General features: G+C 43.5%; 1 protein-coding gene across 2 annotated transcripts in view; it reads right to left on the bottom strand.

Moving 5' to 3' along the window:
* The window catches only part of LOC116819796 (vascular endothelial growth factor receptor kdr-like), a 178,066-nt gene extending 162,697 nt beyond the window's left edge, over nucleotides 1–15,369 (bottom strand). For both annotated transcript variants that reach the window (XM_032771797.2, XM_032771796.2), the window contains exon 1: nucleotides 15,207–15,369. In XM_032771797.2, coding sequence (XP_032627688.1) covers nucleotides 15,207–15,270 — 64 coding nt within the window. In that variant the 5' untranslated portion in view covers nucleotides 15,271–15,369. The remainder of the gene's footprint in view (nucleotides 1–15,206) is intronic.
* Between the last annotated feature and the right edge of the window lie 3,770 nt (nucleotides 15,370–19,139).

The raw sequence follows: 19,139 nt of genomic DNA, 5'->3' as shown, positions 1-19,139 counted from the left end.
AAGCACAGTGTTTGTGCACAGGGATTATTCTGGATTTACTCACAATGATCAGAGGTCTGATACTTCTTTCTTGAAAAATGTGATCTGGTGTGGCAAAATCTAAGCTTACATTTTAAAAAAAAAAGTCTCCAGGGTTTATTATCGCACAGAAAACTTCAGAAGTGTGAGCTAGCTATAAACTGGTGCCTACCCAAGCTTGCAGGTGTTACACAGTGCCCCTTGTTGGGTCGTCAGCTTTTGAGACTGAACCTTGGCCCTCTGGATCTAAACACCTAAAAGGCAAAGCTGTAAACCATGTTGTACCAGGCTCACCAACCTCTACCTGTGGCCCAGCCACCATTGGTTGGGAACAAAGCCTTGCTGAGTGGGTGTGGCTTACACAGGAAGCCTGAAACAACAGCTCGGCAAAACAATAACTTCTTTATTCATCATAATGAAGTGGGTGTGGCTTACACAGGAAGCCTGAAACAACAGCTCGGCAAAACAATAACTGCTTTATTCAGCACAATGAAGTGTTAACTCTGAACCCTAATGCTGATGCTTTTAACGATGGCATTGTCAACTATTTCACTGCAGATCATAGCATGCAAGAAAGGAGAGGGACAATCATATTGTGAAGATCTGCACACGCCAGATCTCATTTTGGCATTTCAGGTGGGTGGGCTTAGCTTGTGAGCAAGGCTTGCTTTATAGGTGGGAATGGGAGATTACCAGTATTTCCCTCCCCTCCTCCCTCTCTGATTCTATCCCTATTTCTATATCACAGACATAGAGATCATTACTAGCACATTTGGTACAGCACAGCCAGGAGTGGATTGGCCTGTTCCACCACATGGGTGTGCATGTGTCACATCTCGAGTATTTGGGGAGGAGTATGCCCACTAATCTCCTTTCACCAAGAGTGTGTGGAAGTGGCAGCTCCAGAGACTCCCTAAGCCTGTAGTACAAACTACATACCCCTACCTGTGACCCCGCTGGATTTCCCTAGTGCAGAGAATCACTCACTGGATTATGGACTAAGGACCATATCTGGCCCTTCACTCAGGACAAAGGCTTGCACTCTGTTCTGATAGGGTCCGTGCTGTGCACTTCCTCAGACTGGCTCCACGGCTCATGACACTTGGTAGAGAGAGGGGTCGACCAATGCTTTGTCCCCTATCAGCTAGCCTAGGAGCTGCAGAGATGACAACGACCTTTCCATCAGCATACATGTTCCTCTCTCCACTCTCCCTCGGAGCTGTGTATCTGGGCAGCAAAAATACTTCTCTACAGAGCAGAACAGCACCTAGTGGACACGTTGCAGAATTGCATTGGCAGTGTTACTGGTTACTGCAGCACATCTCTGTGACGCGTCTTATTGAACTTCTCCTAGACAGTTCTATGAATGGATGGATTTGATCTACATTGATAAGAGGTTGATGCTGTTAACTGTATCCCTCATTTTTCTGACTTGTTTAGGTAATTCTAGTCAATCATTTCTCCAACAATGATCGGTCCTCATTGTACATCATTTCCCAAGCAGTATGCTGCCTGCTGCTGAAAGACACCGTTATTTTATGAATGTAAACTGTCTTAAGATGAACATCTTTGGACCAGAATTCCCAATTCAAGTGCACAGCTCAGACACCAACATGATAATAGGTATAATCTCTCCCATCAGTGTCAAACTTGTATGGCTTAACAACAGACAGCAAATCAATGTATAATGTCAAAAAGAAGGGGATTTTTTAAAGCATGTTGTAATGCAGTGGTGAGGAATGTGCTGAAAATGCACATGGATTTGGGATGGTGCTACGCAACCATTTCACATGCAAATCCAAACCAGCTCATTTCGAGTTTTTCCACCAGACCCAATCAGAGCATGACATTTCCAGCCTTTTGCCCCAAGTTTTCTCAGTAGCACAGAACCATTTTTGCAACTGAAAACTCTGGATTATAGCCAGGCCCACTGACGAGGAGGGAAGTGGGGGACGGGGCAATCGCCCGGGCAGGCCACAGGGCTCCTAGACAGGTGCGGGGTGGTACCCATGGTGGCAAAGGCAGCCAGGCAGGCATGAGGAAGCCCTGGCCATGCCGGAAGAGCATCCATTGACTGTTCTGCTCTGGGGCCCAGAATTGCTGTCGGCAGGCCTGATTATAACCAGACAAAAGACCACCTTTTGTCTTGCTGCATTCACCCAGCAGAAACTCTCCAAGAGTTCTGAGCCTTCTGGACTCAGGCATGAGGGTTGTTTAAAGCAACAACAACAACAAAAAGATGGCACACTTTCTTGGGACTATAACGGGAGATTCTCTCTCCAAAGGGTGTTACCCTGCACTGAAAGGCTAGTTGGGATGTCCCAGCCCCTCTTTCTATCTGGCTGTGTTGTGTAAGACAAGTTTAGGGTTAGCCTGCTGGGTGGGGTTGGTGACCGGTGATATACAGGAAGCCAGACTAGTTGATCTAGTGGTTATTTCTTGCCTAAACCTCTATGACTATAAGTCTAGGTGGGGCAATAACTTCTTCTGACTTGTTGGATAGTACAACCGGGAAGAGAGAGGCCAGTACTTATAGGTAATAGTAATATTAAATACTTTGCACAAACAACTCCAATAAGAATTAACTACAGCCCCCAGCAGGAGACAAGTACGATCCACCCTCTTCATCTTATTTATTAAACATAGGTAACTGACCGTGGAGTAAAAAAAGTGGCTACATTTCAAGCAAATAAAGAACAATAATATGAAAGATTAAGTGTAAAGGTTATTTTTAAGGCAGATCAACCCAGCATGTTTTATCTAGGGTAGTAAAATCACACTTTATTATTTCAGCTTGAAAACACACTGTTTTGTTTGATCAAAGGCTTCCTAACAGAATCTTACTGGTTTCAGGTCAAAGGACATGAGCCATCTTATTCCTATAGGGCACCCTAACTAAATGACTGGTGATGAGAATGTTGGTTTACAACACTGTCTGGATCCAAAAAAGGTGCAAAAAAAAAAAAAAAGACTTGATAGATTCTTGCGAGTTCCCTCTTCTCTCCACACTTTGGTTCCTGCACGCTTCTTGCTGGGGACTCTGCAGTTCCTGAGTGTGAGGCCATCCCTCTGACCTCTACTTCTCTTTCATTACACACAAAGTTGTTTTGGAGGAGTAAGCTACATTTTATGTGTTTGTGAAACTTACAAAACCACAATGGGCTAGAGCATGATGCTGACTGTATTAATTTGCCTTGGTGTGAAAACAGTGAGGAAACAGCCCGCATATCACTGCAGCCCAGAATGCCAAGAGGAATTCCAAAAACATAAACAAATAAAACCTAAGGTCTAGTTTGTCTCTTCAGTGGACAAAATCAGAGCCTGAAATAGCAGTGGATCAAGCAATTAAACTGTAAATGTAGTCATTAGCAACTTCTTGGTAATTAGCCTCTCAGTTCCCAGAGACGTGGTATCATTACATGTTGGAAAGTCGTCATTAGGCTGCGATGATGGAATGTGATGAAAATGTGGCACTCTTTCCAAGCAGAATAGGCTAATCAATTTGAGATAGCCAAAGGAGACACTGCCCCTAGGAATTTCTATACCAAGCCCTAGTTCATGCTGAAGTAGGACTCTGGGAATTTAGTGAATCTCTGTGGACATTCTTACAGGGCCAAATCCCAACGACCTGGACTCAGTGGGAAGTTTGCCTGAGTAAGGACTGTGTAAAACCTGAGTGTGGGCTCTTCAGCACCAAAACAGATGTGAACTTAAGAAGCAACTCCCTTAGCTAGTAACAGTAGCAGGCTGTTATCCTCTATGTGGACTAGTCACATGAGGGGGACAAGACACACTTTACAAGTATGTTACATAAGACAGGACTTGCAGACATGATCAATGAAACCCATAGTTTAGAGCCCTACTAAGAAGTGTCAGTGCTTTGACTAAAGAAGTTCTCAATGACCTCCCATCTGACCTATATTATGCCAGGAAACTTAAAATAAATTGTAATTTTAAAAAACCCAACAACCCTGCTTTTGTTAATTAGAGCAAATCCAGAGTCTCTCCATGGTGTTCAGTCAAGCTACTGTGGTTTTACACCACTGTATATCTGAGAGCAGAATTTAGCCCAATGTATGACAATGAAATAAAAACTACATCGATGCCATCCATTTGTAAAGGAAAAATGTGCAGAGGTGGAAAGGTTAGCTGGTTCTCTCTGTCTCTCACTGTGTAATAGCTTAAACTGTGTTTAAAAGGGTCTCCAGGTGACATCATTGTTTACTTGAATCATCGTTTCATTGTAATAGCAGAAGAATCTTCTAAACTGGCCAAATTTGCTGTTTTGTTCTCTCCTGCGGCCTTGTGCAGCTGAAACCATTGTTAACTTCTTTGCTTCGTGTTTGTTTATAGCTAGATCTAGATAAAGTGTCCCCCCACACGTTATACTATTATTTCATCTGACTATTCATGACAGGCATTGGAAAAAAGTGCTACCTATACACCCTCCAAGATAGAGGAATGGGGCTTAAAAATGAACTAATCTTGTCTCCACCTGCACAAAAGCGCAATTGCAAGATGGAGTGAGTTGCTTCTTTGGCAATCCCAGTCCTTCAACACAGACAATCCAGGAAACTGAATCAAATGAAAACCTCAGTCTTTGGAAAGCGCAGGGAGCAATTTTTCAAATCATGTTCCTTCCCCATATGTTAGACTTAGCAGCTGAGCACAAGGTTCAGAAGTTCGGCATGGAGGCTTTATTCTCCTTGTTCTAGCTGGCAGGCCAGATCAGGCTGTATCTCAGGGAAACTTCAGGTACTGGCTTCAGCAGGCCCAGAAGGACCCTGATGAAATCGCTTGTGCTACTTTGGATCTTCCACTTATGGCTGAAAAAAGGCATTTCAGGCAGTTCATGATGTTTTTAAGTAGTTAACTGACTTCAGTGCTTCATTGCACTACAGTAATGCAAATAATAACTAAGAATCAGTTCATTAGAATTTGGAGCGAACACTCATCTCAGCTTTTATTTAACCCAAACTAAATTTGCCCATCCTGAGTTAGGAAGGTCTGTTCAAACTGTAAGACTCCTCCTACAACCTTTACTTAAGCGATTCATCTTTGCTCATCCAAGTAGTCCCACTGGCTTCAGAGGGAGAACTCGTGTCAAGATAGCTAGACTAGGCCAGTTGTTTTCAGTTTACACATCCAACAGTATTTATTACTAGCTTCTTTTATTTGTATCTAATGCTTTGGTGGAGAGAGGAGAGAGATACTATTGTCAATAGCGTTTGTTGGGCACTTCAGAAAACAACCAGAAAGATACGAGGCCAAGTTCAGTGGTGCTGCACTTATGTCAGTGATGAATTTGGCCAACTGTCCCTGCTGCAACAATATTGTAATTGAAACAGACACATAGTACAATGCAGCAATGCAGATCTCCATTCTCCTCTCACCTGAAGTACTATCACTGAAAGCAAAGGTCTGGATTTATGTCTTGGTGATGGAGAGCAGAATCTGTCCCACTGGACTTTCATGAGTGCAAGGGAGAAGGGATTCTGGCCCACAGCATTTGGGGTGATCTGAAAACTTTTGTTTCACAAAGTGGTGCAGGATTTTTGGTTCAGATGACCACATGCCCTCTGCACTCTTCTTTGTAAGGTGGATTCATGAAGCAAGAGCCTTCATGGGTGAAGTGCAATGAGAGTTGTGGCAGTGGAGAGAGTGGGTTACTGCCACACAAGGCAGGGTAGGCTAGTGACATAGGGCTGGAGACTGCAGAATATTGTGCACATGGGAGATTAATTTTTCTGTAAGGAAAGACAGAGACCTTGTGATTTGCTGGTTACCATCCACAAGACTTTATTTTCCTCTCTGCAAACACAGGTAGACACTACTGTCTTGCAACAAGCATTTCTTCTATGAAGAAGCACGGTAATTAGGACTGCTGTTAGAAAACATTCCAAATACAACAGCATGGGCATGTATTACTGGCCCACCAGGAGGCAGTTTCAAGCAGGCAGTGCACCATGCGATGAAGCATGGAAAAAATATCTTTTTATAATCACTGGAGAATAAACACAGTACTTCTATGCAAACTGGAGATGGGCCTGGACCCCAGCCCCAGATCCCACCATTTCCAAACATCTGGGAAGTTCAGATTCAGATGTATCACCACCGATGACCCCTCTGTCTATAAAGGACCAAAACTAAATCTCAGTTTTTAAAGACTGAGGGAATTTGGCCTCTGGATCAGAACTTTGTAGGGGCAAGCCTATTTCTGCTGTGTATCCCCAATTACTGATTGCATCCTTCTGTGGATGGAGAAGAAATCTGTTTGTTGCATCACCAGTTTTGATAAGTTAGGCTAGGGTCCTGCAAGGTGGGAAAAGCTAGAAAATCTGTTTTCCATTTATTGTCAACATTTTCCAGTTGTGTACCCAGCATTAATGGCCATCAATGGTAATCGAGTGTGTTAAAGCACCATATAGGGTTGGCCCCTTAAACAGCAACTGTCTTCTTTCGGGAGACCTCTGTGAGTAATACGTGCTGCCAAATTCTGCTTACAATTATACTGGGGTAAATCCAAAGTAAGTCCATGGGAGTCAGGGCTCCTATGCAAAACTTACACTAGCGTAATCATGAGGCAGAATTTGACCCATGGCGTGAAATTTCCTAACCTGCAACCCCAAGGAAGCAAGCGTTTTGACTGAGGTGTTTTGGATTCATGAAGCTTAAAAAAATGAACAGATAATAACAGGATCAAGCTTCCTTGACCCCCCAAATGAAGAACAATTCCAGAAAGCCTGCAAGCTCCTTTCTGCACTTCCTTGGCAATCTCTTTCCCACAGTTAAGAAAAACACAGGAAGATCTAAGGAAACCTATGTGGAAATGCAAAAGACGAAGGCATGTGATCTGAAAATAGAAGGAAAGTCCATACATTTCCTTTACATACTGGTCTGAGTCCAGTTTTTGGCTGAATTTTGAAATCTTTGGGACCATATGGCTTTTGCCATTCCCTCTAGGGCATAATGGGAAACTGATTTGTTTGGTCCTTTATCACTTCACAGATTAGACAATGTGGTTTTCTTCTTGCCTGGTAACTTCAAGAATTCTTTCACAGTGCTAAAAACTACTGCTTTAGAACCACAACAAGGGCCTGCTGCATTGGCTCAGAGCACACCGTCGGCCAGTTGTGAATCCCTTTGTGATTACACGTATTAGGGAAGCTTGCAGAAGTCACATCTCATAAAGTTCAGCACGGTATGAAAACTTACTGCATCCGACTGAAGAAAGCTAAAGAGATTAAACTGTAAACCACAAGCAATCCCACATTGGCTTGCCAAACCTCTGCATTAGTCCCAACTTAAAAGGGAAGAAGCAAATTTAATTTGGGTACAAGGAAGAGAAACTGTGCAGGCTTCCACTAGCAGCAGGGCTCAGAAATTCTTCTAGGTCTTTCAAACTGTAACAATTTTAGGAATCCTGAGACCTGAGGGTAGATTGGGTAATGCTTTGGCAGAGGGAAGGGAGAACAGGATGTAGTGAGCGCAACAAAGTAGGTACTTAAAGAGCAGACTAATCAAAGGACTTGAAGGTGCAGGCACTGCAGTGCCTCTCAAAACCATTTCTATTCACTTCCTCCTAAACAATCAGAGTGTGTAGCTTTAAGTTATCCTGTTAAAAAGATGGCAACTTTCTCATGGAGCAACAGGTCAACCTGCTTAGATCAGTGGATGAGTTAGTAAAATTTTGCACAGTGCTTTGAAAATACAGGGCTTGACTCAAATCTCACTCACGGTGGCTTTATATCAGTTTAACTTTACTGACATCACCAGCCCACTAAATTTACTAATTCCTTCACAGTGCTGGAAGCTTTCATGATATAGAACCACAACAAGGGCTTTGGTGTCTCTTTGGAGAAGCAGACCCATGAAGAGTCCATATGAATGCAAAGCATCATCACTATCAAATAGAAGTTTGTTTCAATGCTGATAAAGCAGAGTGGATCAGGTCATATGATAAGCCCAATGGTAATCATGTGCACAATTCAGTTCTGCTTTTATTCTCTTTGATGGTTCTAAGTGAGCTGTGTCACCAGCACAGAGATGCTGGATCAGCCTCACCAGTGAGAGGGAATCAGGTGTGCTCTTCGCACTACCATGGGGTCAAGCTGAAAACATAATTAAAAATCTTCATAAGATTAAAAGAAGATGCCACCCACTATCTACTCATGTGCAAAGCCTGTGGACTGGCATGTGCCAAGCTGGGTAGTAACAACCTCTTTCCCCTCAGCTATCTGGAACTTGGATCTGGTTTGGTGCAGAGGTTAGCCCTAGATTAAACTCCTACCACCACAGAGAAATTGGAGAGGGGTGGGTTGAGGACGAAGACTGACTTTGGTCCCCCTCACACTTCACTGGCCAGTTGCAAGAGGAAAATTAAATGGTGCTCTTTGAAGAAGCCAGAGCAAGACAGCAACAGGGGCAGAACTGTGACACCCTAAGGGGCTTCCCAGATTGCTCCTGGCATGGTGTAGCTATGCACTGCCTCTTACTCAGGGCTGAGCCTGAAGGTTAAGTCTAGCCCTGTATATCTAGCCACATTTTGGATCACTTCTACTGTGAGCCCAACACTAATCCTAGTCCCAACACTAACATTAGTCCTGGCCCTTGCTGTGTCTGTGGCATTGAGCCCCCAGAAGCTCCATGACATGGCCAGTTTCTGCAGCTGTGGGTGCTTTGGCAGATGTAGAAGGGGAAGTTCCTCTCCAATGTAATCATGGGCCATTCAACCCCCTTTGCTGCTTTGGGACAGAATCTGTGACTCCATCCATCTTGAGTGTCCTTCCAGCTCAGTCCAAACTCCCATGGCACCTTTTTTCTGAAGGTCACTGGCTCTTTATCTGCCATATCAATCTACTGAAAGATGGGATGTTATTTTTGCATATACTCCACCACACTTGGGCAATGACCATTTTGTACCTTCAACATACAGACAGTTTACATTTCACCTCAGATGGTCTCCTCCTAGCCTCCATCCCACTAGCCTTCCTCCTTCTCCTCATTTGAGGAACAATGGGCCTGGATGCATTTTTAAGATTCCATCTGTCATACAGAAAATATCTCCATATAGTTTGCTTGCGATCCCAAGCTTTCTCCTGGTGCAGCATTGCTCCCATGGTAAATTTCAACCATCTATTTATATTAAATGGCATTTCCAGATAATAATCTGCACTGGTTGATTTTGGCAGGTTCTGCTGTTTTCCGTGTGCCTTACAAAAAATAAATGAAAATAAGTGTCTAGCCCAGTGAGGTGAGAGACCATTTATTCCAGTGAACTGTAGACACTTTTACACCAGGATCTCCACTTATTGAAACAACCTATCTTGCTGGCCAGAGTGGCTGAATACAGAGCTAGGCTCTCTGCCCTATTTCTCTCCTGTGTTATGAGGTACCCAGGAGCAAGAATGCCTTATCAGCGTTAGGAAGGCTTAATATCCTGCCAGTCATCTGAGACAAGCTGTGAAGGAAAATGTTAGGGGCTATGATCTATTTTGCTCTCAGGCTGTTGGGATAGCCAAAATGTCTTTTAATTACTGCCATTTGCAATTCCCATTTCAGTCTCAAAAACGGGGAAGTCTAGCCAGTGCAGAGGAGGAATAAAAGGTAGAGAGCACTCCAGGAAAATGTAGAAAATATCAAGTTAATTATGCAACTACACGGGGCTTAGCCTCAATGTCCTGCCCAAATGCTCATCTGGACAGTTAGAATCTACTTGTTTGAAATTCGTCCGGCAGTTTTAAAAACTGTTACAAAGTGAGCTGAAAACAGCTTCCCCATTCCACCTGCATTTCAGTGGTGGAGAAAGTGACCCCTGTTGTGTACCGTTTGTGAAGTATTTTGGATGAAAATGCAACAGAAGCATAAGACATTCTAGCTCAATTTAATGTGTGCATACGGCACATTACAGATTCTCCATTTGCCATTCAAACACAACACTGGCTGCTTGGAAAACCAACTATTAGTCTCCTATTCCTGACTGCACTGGTGAAATTCTGTATTGTAGTTGGAAACATTTTATAACAGTGGATGAATATATTTAGATGTGTTAATGTGGGGTGGGGAGGAAGAAGAGGGAAATTATGTATATGCATATTCTTGTAACATTTTCAATGAAAAAAGTGTTTGAAAAAAATTAAAAGGAGATTCCTATAGAAACCTTGAACAAGTGAATTTGTTCTGTGTGCTCAGTAAACTGTTTTGTATGATTTTACTCTCTGGAAATTATGGGACTTTAAAAATACTTTTAATCTTCCTTTAATACATTAATTATGGTAAAATTATTTTCTGCTTAGTTTTGAATGTGGCAGTTTTAGACAGGAAATTTAGTATAACACTAGCTTTTAAAAAGAGTTCTGTACTGTTTATAACATTTTTCCACAGTGCAGCAGATACCTAGAAAATCACATTAGCAGTGGGACATAAGACTTGCTTTTATTAAAAGTGAGCAATAGTCTATTTAGTCCAGTATCCCAGCCCCAACAGAGACCAGTGATGGATTCTTCATAGAAAGGCAAAAACATGCACAATATTGCAATATTTTCCCATGGAGCTAACTTTCTTTCTGACCCCAGTCAGTGATCATTTTATGCTCTGAAGCACGATGATTGGGATGGTTTTCAATAGTAGTAATATATGGAGGTCTGGTTGAAAAATGAAAACCTATTTTCAAAATGTTTTTTGAAATATCTAAGTTGTTTTTATGTCAAAAAGTTCAAAATAGATCCACTTTTCATTTTTTTGAAAGTTGTCATGATTTTATTTTCAAATGGTTCTCAAAACCACTGAAAGATGCTATTGAAAAAGGTTACTGGAATTTTTGACTTACTGAAAATCATTTTTGATAAAAAAAAAGTCAGGATTTAAAAACAAAAAAAGCATTAACTTTTTCATGCAAAATGACAAATTTGTCCATGTCAGCTATTTATGAAAAAAAAGGAGTTTTTGAAAACAAACAAACCAAAACCCCTTTTTGACCATGAACAACAACAACAAACACCATACACCCAAACAAATCACTTTTCAGCCAGGAAAAATAACAACATTTTTTTTGCCAAAAATTTCCACCAGCCCTCGTATTTAGAGAATAAAGACTGTAAATGCAATAAGAGTCAAACAGAACCATTTCAACCTTGTGCTAAGAGGAATCAGTACTAAACTATGCAACAACGTCAAAGAAGAAATGCCATGACAAGCATGGAACTATTGTAGATGATTTCAGTACATCTAGGTATTTTGGAGCGGGGCTGGAGATTGCTGGAACGAGCAATGGTCTGCCTGTTACCTCTTCTGATCTGAAATCAAATCTCAGCTTTGCTATGGTCAGGGTGCAGGACCCATTGCTGATCCATGGGCATGATTAGGTTTCAGGGAAAATACAACCTATCAGTGGTCTAGTCAGACACAACTTTTGTCCTCAACCATCAATACAGTGACTCCTAAATGTTCTTAGATTCCCTATGTGCCATCTACACAGGTCACAGCGGTAGTCTCCTGACCTGTGACATGAGGCTGATGGCAGAGTGGTGGTGGCAGTCATCTCAAACCAATACTAATTAGCTGCAACAGAGCGAGTACTTGAAGTCCTCTATTGTGGCTGGGGTTTTAGCTAAGAAAATATCTTTTCCCTTGGTGTCTGTCCCAAACAGGATAACTGATTTGCCAGCAGCACTGCTGAGAAGGATCTGGGAGTTATGGTGGATCACAACCTCAACAATGCAGTACTGCTGCAAAAAAAGTAAATGCAATTTAGGGTTGGATTAACAGAGGCATAGCATGCAAGTCATCAGAGGTGTTAGTACCACTGGTTCGGCCTCAGCTGGAGTACTGTGTCCAATTTTGGTCACCGCTGTATAGAAAGGATGTAGACAAACTGGAAAGGATTGGGAGGTGAGCAACAAAGATGGTCATAAGGATGGAGTGCAAGCCATGTGAGCAAAGGCTGAAGGAACTGAGTATGTTTAGTTTGGAAAAGAGATTAAGGGAGGACATGATAGCAGTCTTCAAATACTTGAATGCTGCCGTAAAAAAGATGGAGAGAAGTTGTTCTGTCTTGCCACAAAGGGCAGGACAAGAGAATTTCCTAACTGTAACAGTAGGACAATGGAACAAACTGCCGTGCGAAGTCATGGAAGCTCCTTCATTGGAGGTTTTCAAAAAGAGACTGGATAGCCATTTTTCCTGGATGGTTTAGACACAACAAATCCTGCATCTTGGCAAGGGATTAGACTAGATGACCCTTATGGTTCCTTCTAACCCTATGGTTTTATGATTCTATGACACAAAGTTCTACCCCTCTTTATTGTCAGACATGGATAGGGCATTTTCTCTCTCTCTCCCTTCTCAGTGCCTGGCTCCGACGGGGCACGGATGAAAGTGAGCTGGATGAAGCTCTTGCTAAATACAGTGTGGGGAAGACTGCCAGGTAAGGAGTATATTTAGAGGGTGCAATGGGTGATATTGGTACCTGGCCCATTTTTGTGAGAGTAAACTCACCCTTTTCAGTAACAGTTGCCATGTAAGTGTGCTTGTGGGTTCCCAGCAAGAACTGGTGGCCAGAAATGCCTTTTCCTGCCTGTGCTTGGCCAGGTACTTGTTACTAATTCTCTCTGATAGAGAAATTGCCATGGTAATACATGCCTTTGTAACCTTCAGGCTGGACTGCTGTCTTATGCCCTATATGGACAAGCTCTGCAGACCATTCAAAAGTTACTGTTAGTGGAGAATACAGCTGGCCGTGTACTTGCAGTGTCAGCCAGAGACAGTGCATTATAACAATTCTCTGAGGACTGCACAAACTTCCTATTTGCTTCCAGGTGCAATTCAAAATGTTGCTACTGATGTACAAAGGCCAATCAGTTATGGAATCACCTATTTCCCCACATGTTCTAACAATAACTGAGGTCAGCTAGGGCACTTCTACTAAGGGTGGCTGGTCGCAGGGTATTCATGACTCTTGCCTATGGAATCCACTTCCTCTGTTGATCCTGCAGAGCTCAAACTGGCCCTTTAAGGCATGATGTAAAGCTCATGTTTACTTCAGGCATGTTTGTGAGGAATATATGGAGCTTGTTTCTGAGTTTATCTGGGCTGACCCTTGCTAGCAAGTGTTTAAAATGTTGGTACGTACACCAAGAGGCACTGTGAGGGAGTGTTTTAGAAGTCTCTGAATAAACCAAACCAAATATGTGGATTCTAGTAATGAAGCTCTGGCAGTTTACGGTTCTACCAGAATCCCTCAGCAGATCTGTCTTCCTGATATAGCTGGTTATTGATTATTGTTGGTGGAAATTAACCACATCCCTAGAGCCTAGAGACACACTTCATACTGACTTGGCTTTTGAAGCCTCATTTTCTTCATGGTGTTTCAGATGATCAAATACAACTTGAAATGTTCCTTTGTAGGAGAAAGATACTAAGCCCCACAAATTGCTATTTTTAACTAATTGTTGAAGCCTCAAGGCGGGGGATCAGAAGTGTTAGCTAGAGGAGTGTGTGTGTGTTGAGGGGGAATCCTTCAAATGCATCTCATGTCAAGATACATCTTTCTCTATTTCCAAATATTTTAATGAAGCACTGACCCCTTTTAAGTATTCAAACCTGAGCTCCCATTGCTGTTGGTAAGAGAATGGATATCTAGCGAGAGCCCTTGTAAACTTATTACAGGAAATTTCAAAGCCAATTCCTCACTGGCCCTTTGGCCGCCTATTTAATTAGGCATTACAGTGTGGCATTTCACTGGCTGTATCACATCTACAATGGGGGTGGGGATCTTCCAGAAGAAAGCCCAGGGCAAGCACAGGGGAGTGATTTGTGGGAGCAACTCACAAAGCTTATTACTTGCTCAAAGTAAAGTGTTATGAATTCAGGGGCCTCTCTGAGAAAGTTCAGCTAGGGCTGAAAAGAAAAGAACCCAAAGGTTCTTCTGATGGGCGCCTGGGAGCAGCTTAGTGCTAAGCAGGGTGATGGGATTGCAAGTGTTAAAAATCGGGACAGGGGTGGGGGGTAATAGGAGCCTATATGGGAAAAAGACCCCCAAATCGGGACTGTCCCTACAAAATCGGGACAGCTGGTCACCCTAGTGCTAAGTAATGCTAGACTGGAGAAAAATGTGAGTCATGGACCGAGAATGGAGCCTTCACTAGCACAGGAACCTGAGTGTCAAAGCCCTGGGGTGGGTGGATGAGAGCACAGGGACAGGTAGAGCAGTGCTCTCTTTCCAAGCTTACTTTCCTTTTCTAAAATGCAAAGGAAGAGCTTGTCTGCTCTCCAGGTGAGCTCTCCCATAGCACTCACACAGCTCTCCTGAAAACCCACCCCAAAGCCACCCTTTCTCTCAACTTCAGCAAGGGAAGTCCCCACCGGGACCGGGGATGCCTATGTGCAGTTGCAAGCGCCATCTAGCGGCAGCTGCCCAGATCTGCTACCTTGACTCTTTACGATGCCCAAACCCGGAGAAAGTAATTGAAACCATATCCAGGAGAGAACATCCCAGGCCATTAAAACAACAACATAGCTGAAATAGTTGCATCCATAAAGGAAACCAATTTTAACTCTGTGACAATACAGGCTCACCCCCCTGGCCCGGAAAATGACCGAGCCGGACTGCAAATTCCCCCTTTAACAAGTCCCCAGCCCTTAAACAGAGTCCTTGCTTTGCTGCTTCGTGTAGCGTTATTACACCGCGCAGTGTCCCATGGCGCTAGGAGGTTAGTGTACTCAGGTGCACTGTTGCGTTCAGCGGGAGAAAAAACAAACACACGGAAAGTTCAGCCAGCCCTAGTGTTGCTCTTGGCCCCCTCTGGGCAAGGTGCTGGGCCAAGCTAGAAATCCAGGATCTAGAGCCATATGGGACAGGGGCATCGACCAAGACCCTCCCCCCACGGCGGAACTCGTTCCTCTCCATCCCACCCAGGGATTTATCATTCTTCTTTATTGAAATCCGCCAGCCAGCATCCAGGAGTGGCTTGCTTTGAACTGGTCCCTCTGACAAGGGGCAGACAAGGTGGCTTGCTGTGAAGTGGCCTTAAGCCGATGGGGGTTGGGGGGAGAACCATTTCTAACCTGGATACCGCACCGGAGTGAGCCAACACAGAAGAGAAAGCTGTCGGGGCAAAAATACGCTGTGAAATCAAAGGAGAGTGAGTGTGTGAGAGAGATTGAAAAAACCACGTGTAAACTGCTCTTACCTTGTAGCCAAAGCAGTCCATGAAGCACCCCAACAGCCAGGGCGGGGCAGTGCTTTGGGATCATGGCTGGTGCAGATGTGACTTATGAGTATATCCTTTAGAAACGTGCAAGAAGGGAAAGCTGTCAATAGGGGCAATTTCTTTCCAGTAACGTTTCAAAGCCTTCAGGCTGGGTAAGGGCGGGGAGGGGGGAAAGAACGAGGCGTCCAGAAGTTCTCACTTGTTGATTCCAGTGAAACTGCGCTTTCCATTCACTGCGTCCTCGCTTTGCTACAGGTTTTTGTTTGCCTCCCTCTCTTCTCGACGGCCAAATGTGTTTTTTTTTTTCAGAATAACTTTATTCCTTGTTTCCCTCTTCCTAACTCATGGGATGATCTGGGGTTTTTTGTTTGTTGGGGTTGGTTTTTCTTTCTTTTCTTTTTCTTTGGCTAACTCTGATTAAAGTAGAGAGACCAGCGAAAAGAGCAGCTGTCACACAACTGACCAAAGGGGTTAACAAAGCAAAGTAGCCGCAACAAAAAAAGTTTTGGTGCAAAGTTTTTTCGAGTCACTGAGCGGCTGCTTCTGAGTCGCTCTCCTCCCTTGGGCTGGGCTCTGGTTAAAGTGTCTGTAACCAAAAGTCTCTGCTGAGGTCTGTTTATCCAGGGAGGTGCAGGTGCTGCAGGGATCTGGAGGAAGAAGCCTTTAAACTCGCTCAGGCTTGCGAGACAGGAGTGGGGAAAAAACCAAAACAAAACTCCTGCGTCCCAGTAGCTGTTGCAGCTGACACGAGCCCACGGGATCTCTGCTACATGCTGCTGGTGGAGTCACAAGCCCGGGAGCAGGCGACCGTTTCGGCTTCTTGCAAGGAGTGGGACTTGTGCCTGGGCAGATCACAGTTTAGGTATTTCTCTCTCTCTCCCCCACCCCTCCCAGTTTGATCTGCTTTTGCTGGGATGTTTGGTGTGCGCCTGGGATTCTTTATAGGGAAAGAACAAGAGGAAGGAGAGACGTCAGCAGCACAGCCAGGGGGGAGCTTCGCTCTCTCGCTCGCTGTCACTTTTCCAGTGCTAAGGCTCCCAGGGCTGCGGCAGAGATTTCAAACCCTCACACACATGCCAGCCCTCGCGCTGGTTCTTGCCTATCTCGCTAACAGGTGGGCAGGGCTGCTCGGGGCAGGCAGGTGACAGCAAGTTCAGGCTGCAGTAGCACGAGCGAAATGGGAGGCAGAGGCTGGTCGAGGTAGCTCCTCAGGTGGCAATGTGCCCCTGGACTCCTTTCCACGGAATGGTGCTGGACCTGGGGTTGGGGGCGCTGGGCCCTAAGAGGTGCGTTGGTGCTGAGCTCTCTCATGTGCACCAGAGACACCGACAAGCAAAAGGAAACACACAGGAGAGTGGGCGAGGAACTAAAACTTGCCCCAGTTTTCTGTCTGTAAAGGTGCTGGAATAACCTGGGAAGTAAGGCAGCTGCTCAGGATACCGGCATACAGGTGTTTTGCTTTGCCTTGGTGTTTCTTTCCCTCCCATCAGCCAACGTTAAATGAGCAGAATATACGGATTTAACAGAAGTTGGTTTCTTGACCTGATGTCAGTCTGATCGAGTCCCTTTGGAATGTAACTGGTGTTTTACCATAGTGCAGCTTTAAAAGCACTTTAAAATTCGTATTTTTTATATTGAGGGATGCAGGTCATTTTCTGATGTGTGTGTCACACACACACAAGCCTGTGGGATGGCTTGAGCAAAGAGTGGCAAGAATAAAGAGTTGATGCAAACAGAGCATTGGAAAAAGAGCAAGGTTTGCTTTAACTTATAAGTTTTGGCACCCCAACCACATCAGAAATCTTTGGGATGCTGCTGCAAGCAAAGCAGATTGCCCCTCACTTTGTAGAGAGTTTTAGAAATGTTTTCATCCGAAATGCAATAAAGCAAACTCTTTAAAAAAAAAGTCTACTAGGTGGATTTCTCGCTCTGACCTGTCTTGGATTTTGAGATAGCACCCACAACTGTCTGGTATCTAAGCACTATTTCCAGGTATTTGGGTGTAGACAATGCCACCCACACAGCTGAGCTTGCTGGCGTGGCCTCATGCCTTTGCTCTGATTATGCCAAGCCCTTAGCGTGGGAGAGCAGCACTCCCAGATCAGAAGCCGTGGGGACCCTGTGAAGTGCATAGTCACTGTACTCTTCCATTCCTGCCCAGAGTTGGACACTCCTCTTCCAGATGCTGCTGATCTTCCAAGGAAGAGGATGTGGGCAGTTCAGCCTAAGTCCAGACTTTTCACAAGAATGAATAACTGCCAGTGGTTTGCCCAGCTGTTGTCAGTATAAGTTAATAACTTACCTATATCTATCAGCTTGTATCCTAAAAGGATTTTATAATCTGTATGCAGGGGGATCACGCACTCAGCATGGAAATGCACCCCTGGCTCAGATCTCAATGGGGAGCCATTCTGTGCTATCAGCACTACCCGGCAACAATAATATCCCTAAGTTATACACCACTTTACATCTCCAAAGCACTACAGTAACATGAATCCTGCCAGTTCCCATGTCAGGCAGATCAGTATTATGGAGCTCAGATCCTACACTGATCGGGGACAGATAGAGTAGATTATTATTCCTGTTTTACTTATGGAGAAAATGAGACACAAGTTAAATGATTTGTCATAGGCCACACAGCAGATCACTGGCAAAGCTGGGATTCAGTCTCATGCTCATTCAGTCTTCAGAAGAGGAACTGAATAATAGTCTGTGCATTGGAATCTACAAGGGAATCTGATAACTTGGATTTTAGTGAAGATGAACTTTGGTCAGCTGAACTTTTGTTCCCCTTTTTTGATATATAAAAATCTTGTTTTTATCTTTTGAAGCATGTGACAAATATATATACACAATACTGAAATACAGTCAGATCAGAGCAGGAGATTAATACAGTTGAACATCTGATTACATATTTTAATTTGCAACAGAGGTGACCAAACATCAGTTGATCAGAAAACATGATCCAGGAAAGCCGTAAACATAAACTCTACAATAAAGTGTTACAATTCTGAATGTCTGAGTCCAATGAATCGTTTCCTACAATAATGCATGATGTACAATTAGGATACAGTGTTCTCAATATCACAAGAGGTTATCAGGTTGATACGAATATTAATACCCGAGTCACTTCTAATATAATACAAGAAATGTACCTCTCCCTTTTGTATTTTATAAATTAATACATCAGAGTACACATCCTCATCCAAATCACTGTACCAATTCTGAACTGATGGTCTGGGATAGAAATTCCTTCTGCAGCTCAGGCAGCTGTGGAGAGTTACTTTTAAATCTCATAATAGTGGATAATAGTAAAGAACAGTCACGTAGGATTAATTGTGCATTTCAGGGGAAATAAAATTTCCAGTTAAAATTTGCAGTATCTGATATTTTGGCTTCATAATCACAAATTTTGGGGCATGTCTATAATATGCTAAATTTTATCAAATTCCTTCTAGATTGGTTGCACCTCCAACAATATTTACAAGCTATATCTTTCCAACAGAGTCCAACAGATTTTATGAACTATCTTATTATGCAGTCTCTGTACTTTTGCTACCCTGGTGCTAATTTTAAATTCATAATCCAGAACCTCTTTCCCATTCTTTAGGAGTAGACTGTAGTTCAAAATCAGTTTCCCACATGGATTTTGATTTTCAGAAAGCTCTGTATGACTATACCAAACCAAACAGCAATAGATAAGAACTGGATAGTGAATGTGCCATTCCTGAAATGTTCAGTCAAACAATTAGCAACAAGAGGGTTTGAGGGTGTGCACACAATTTGGGGATTGAATGACATTATTAACCAGCTGCAGTAAAATAAAATTCTTGTTCTTCAGATGCTTCAAATGTATCTTTTAATGGTTGAAGGGCGAGCACATGTTCATCTTTATCTATATTTCCAAAAGCT

Source organism: Chelonoidis abingdonii, chromosome 8 (assembly GCF_003597395.2).
Source record: "Chelonoidis abingdonii isolate Lonesome George chromosome 8, CheloAbing_2.0, whole genome shotgun sequence".
In the NCBI taxonomy this organism is placed as follows: domain Eukaryota; kingdom Metazoa; phylum Chordata; order Testudines; family Testudinidae; genus Chelonoidis; species Chelonoidis abingdonii.
This window is presented reverse-complemented; position numbering and strand designations above follow the sequence as displayed.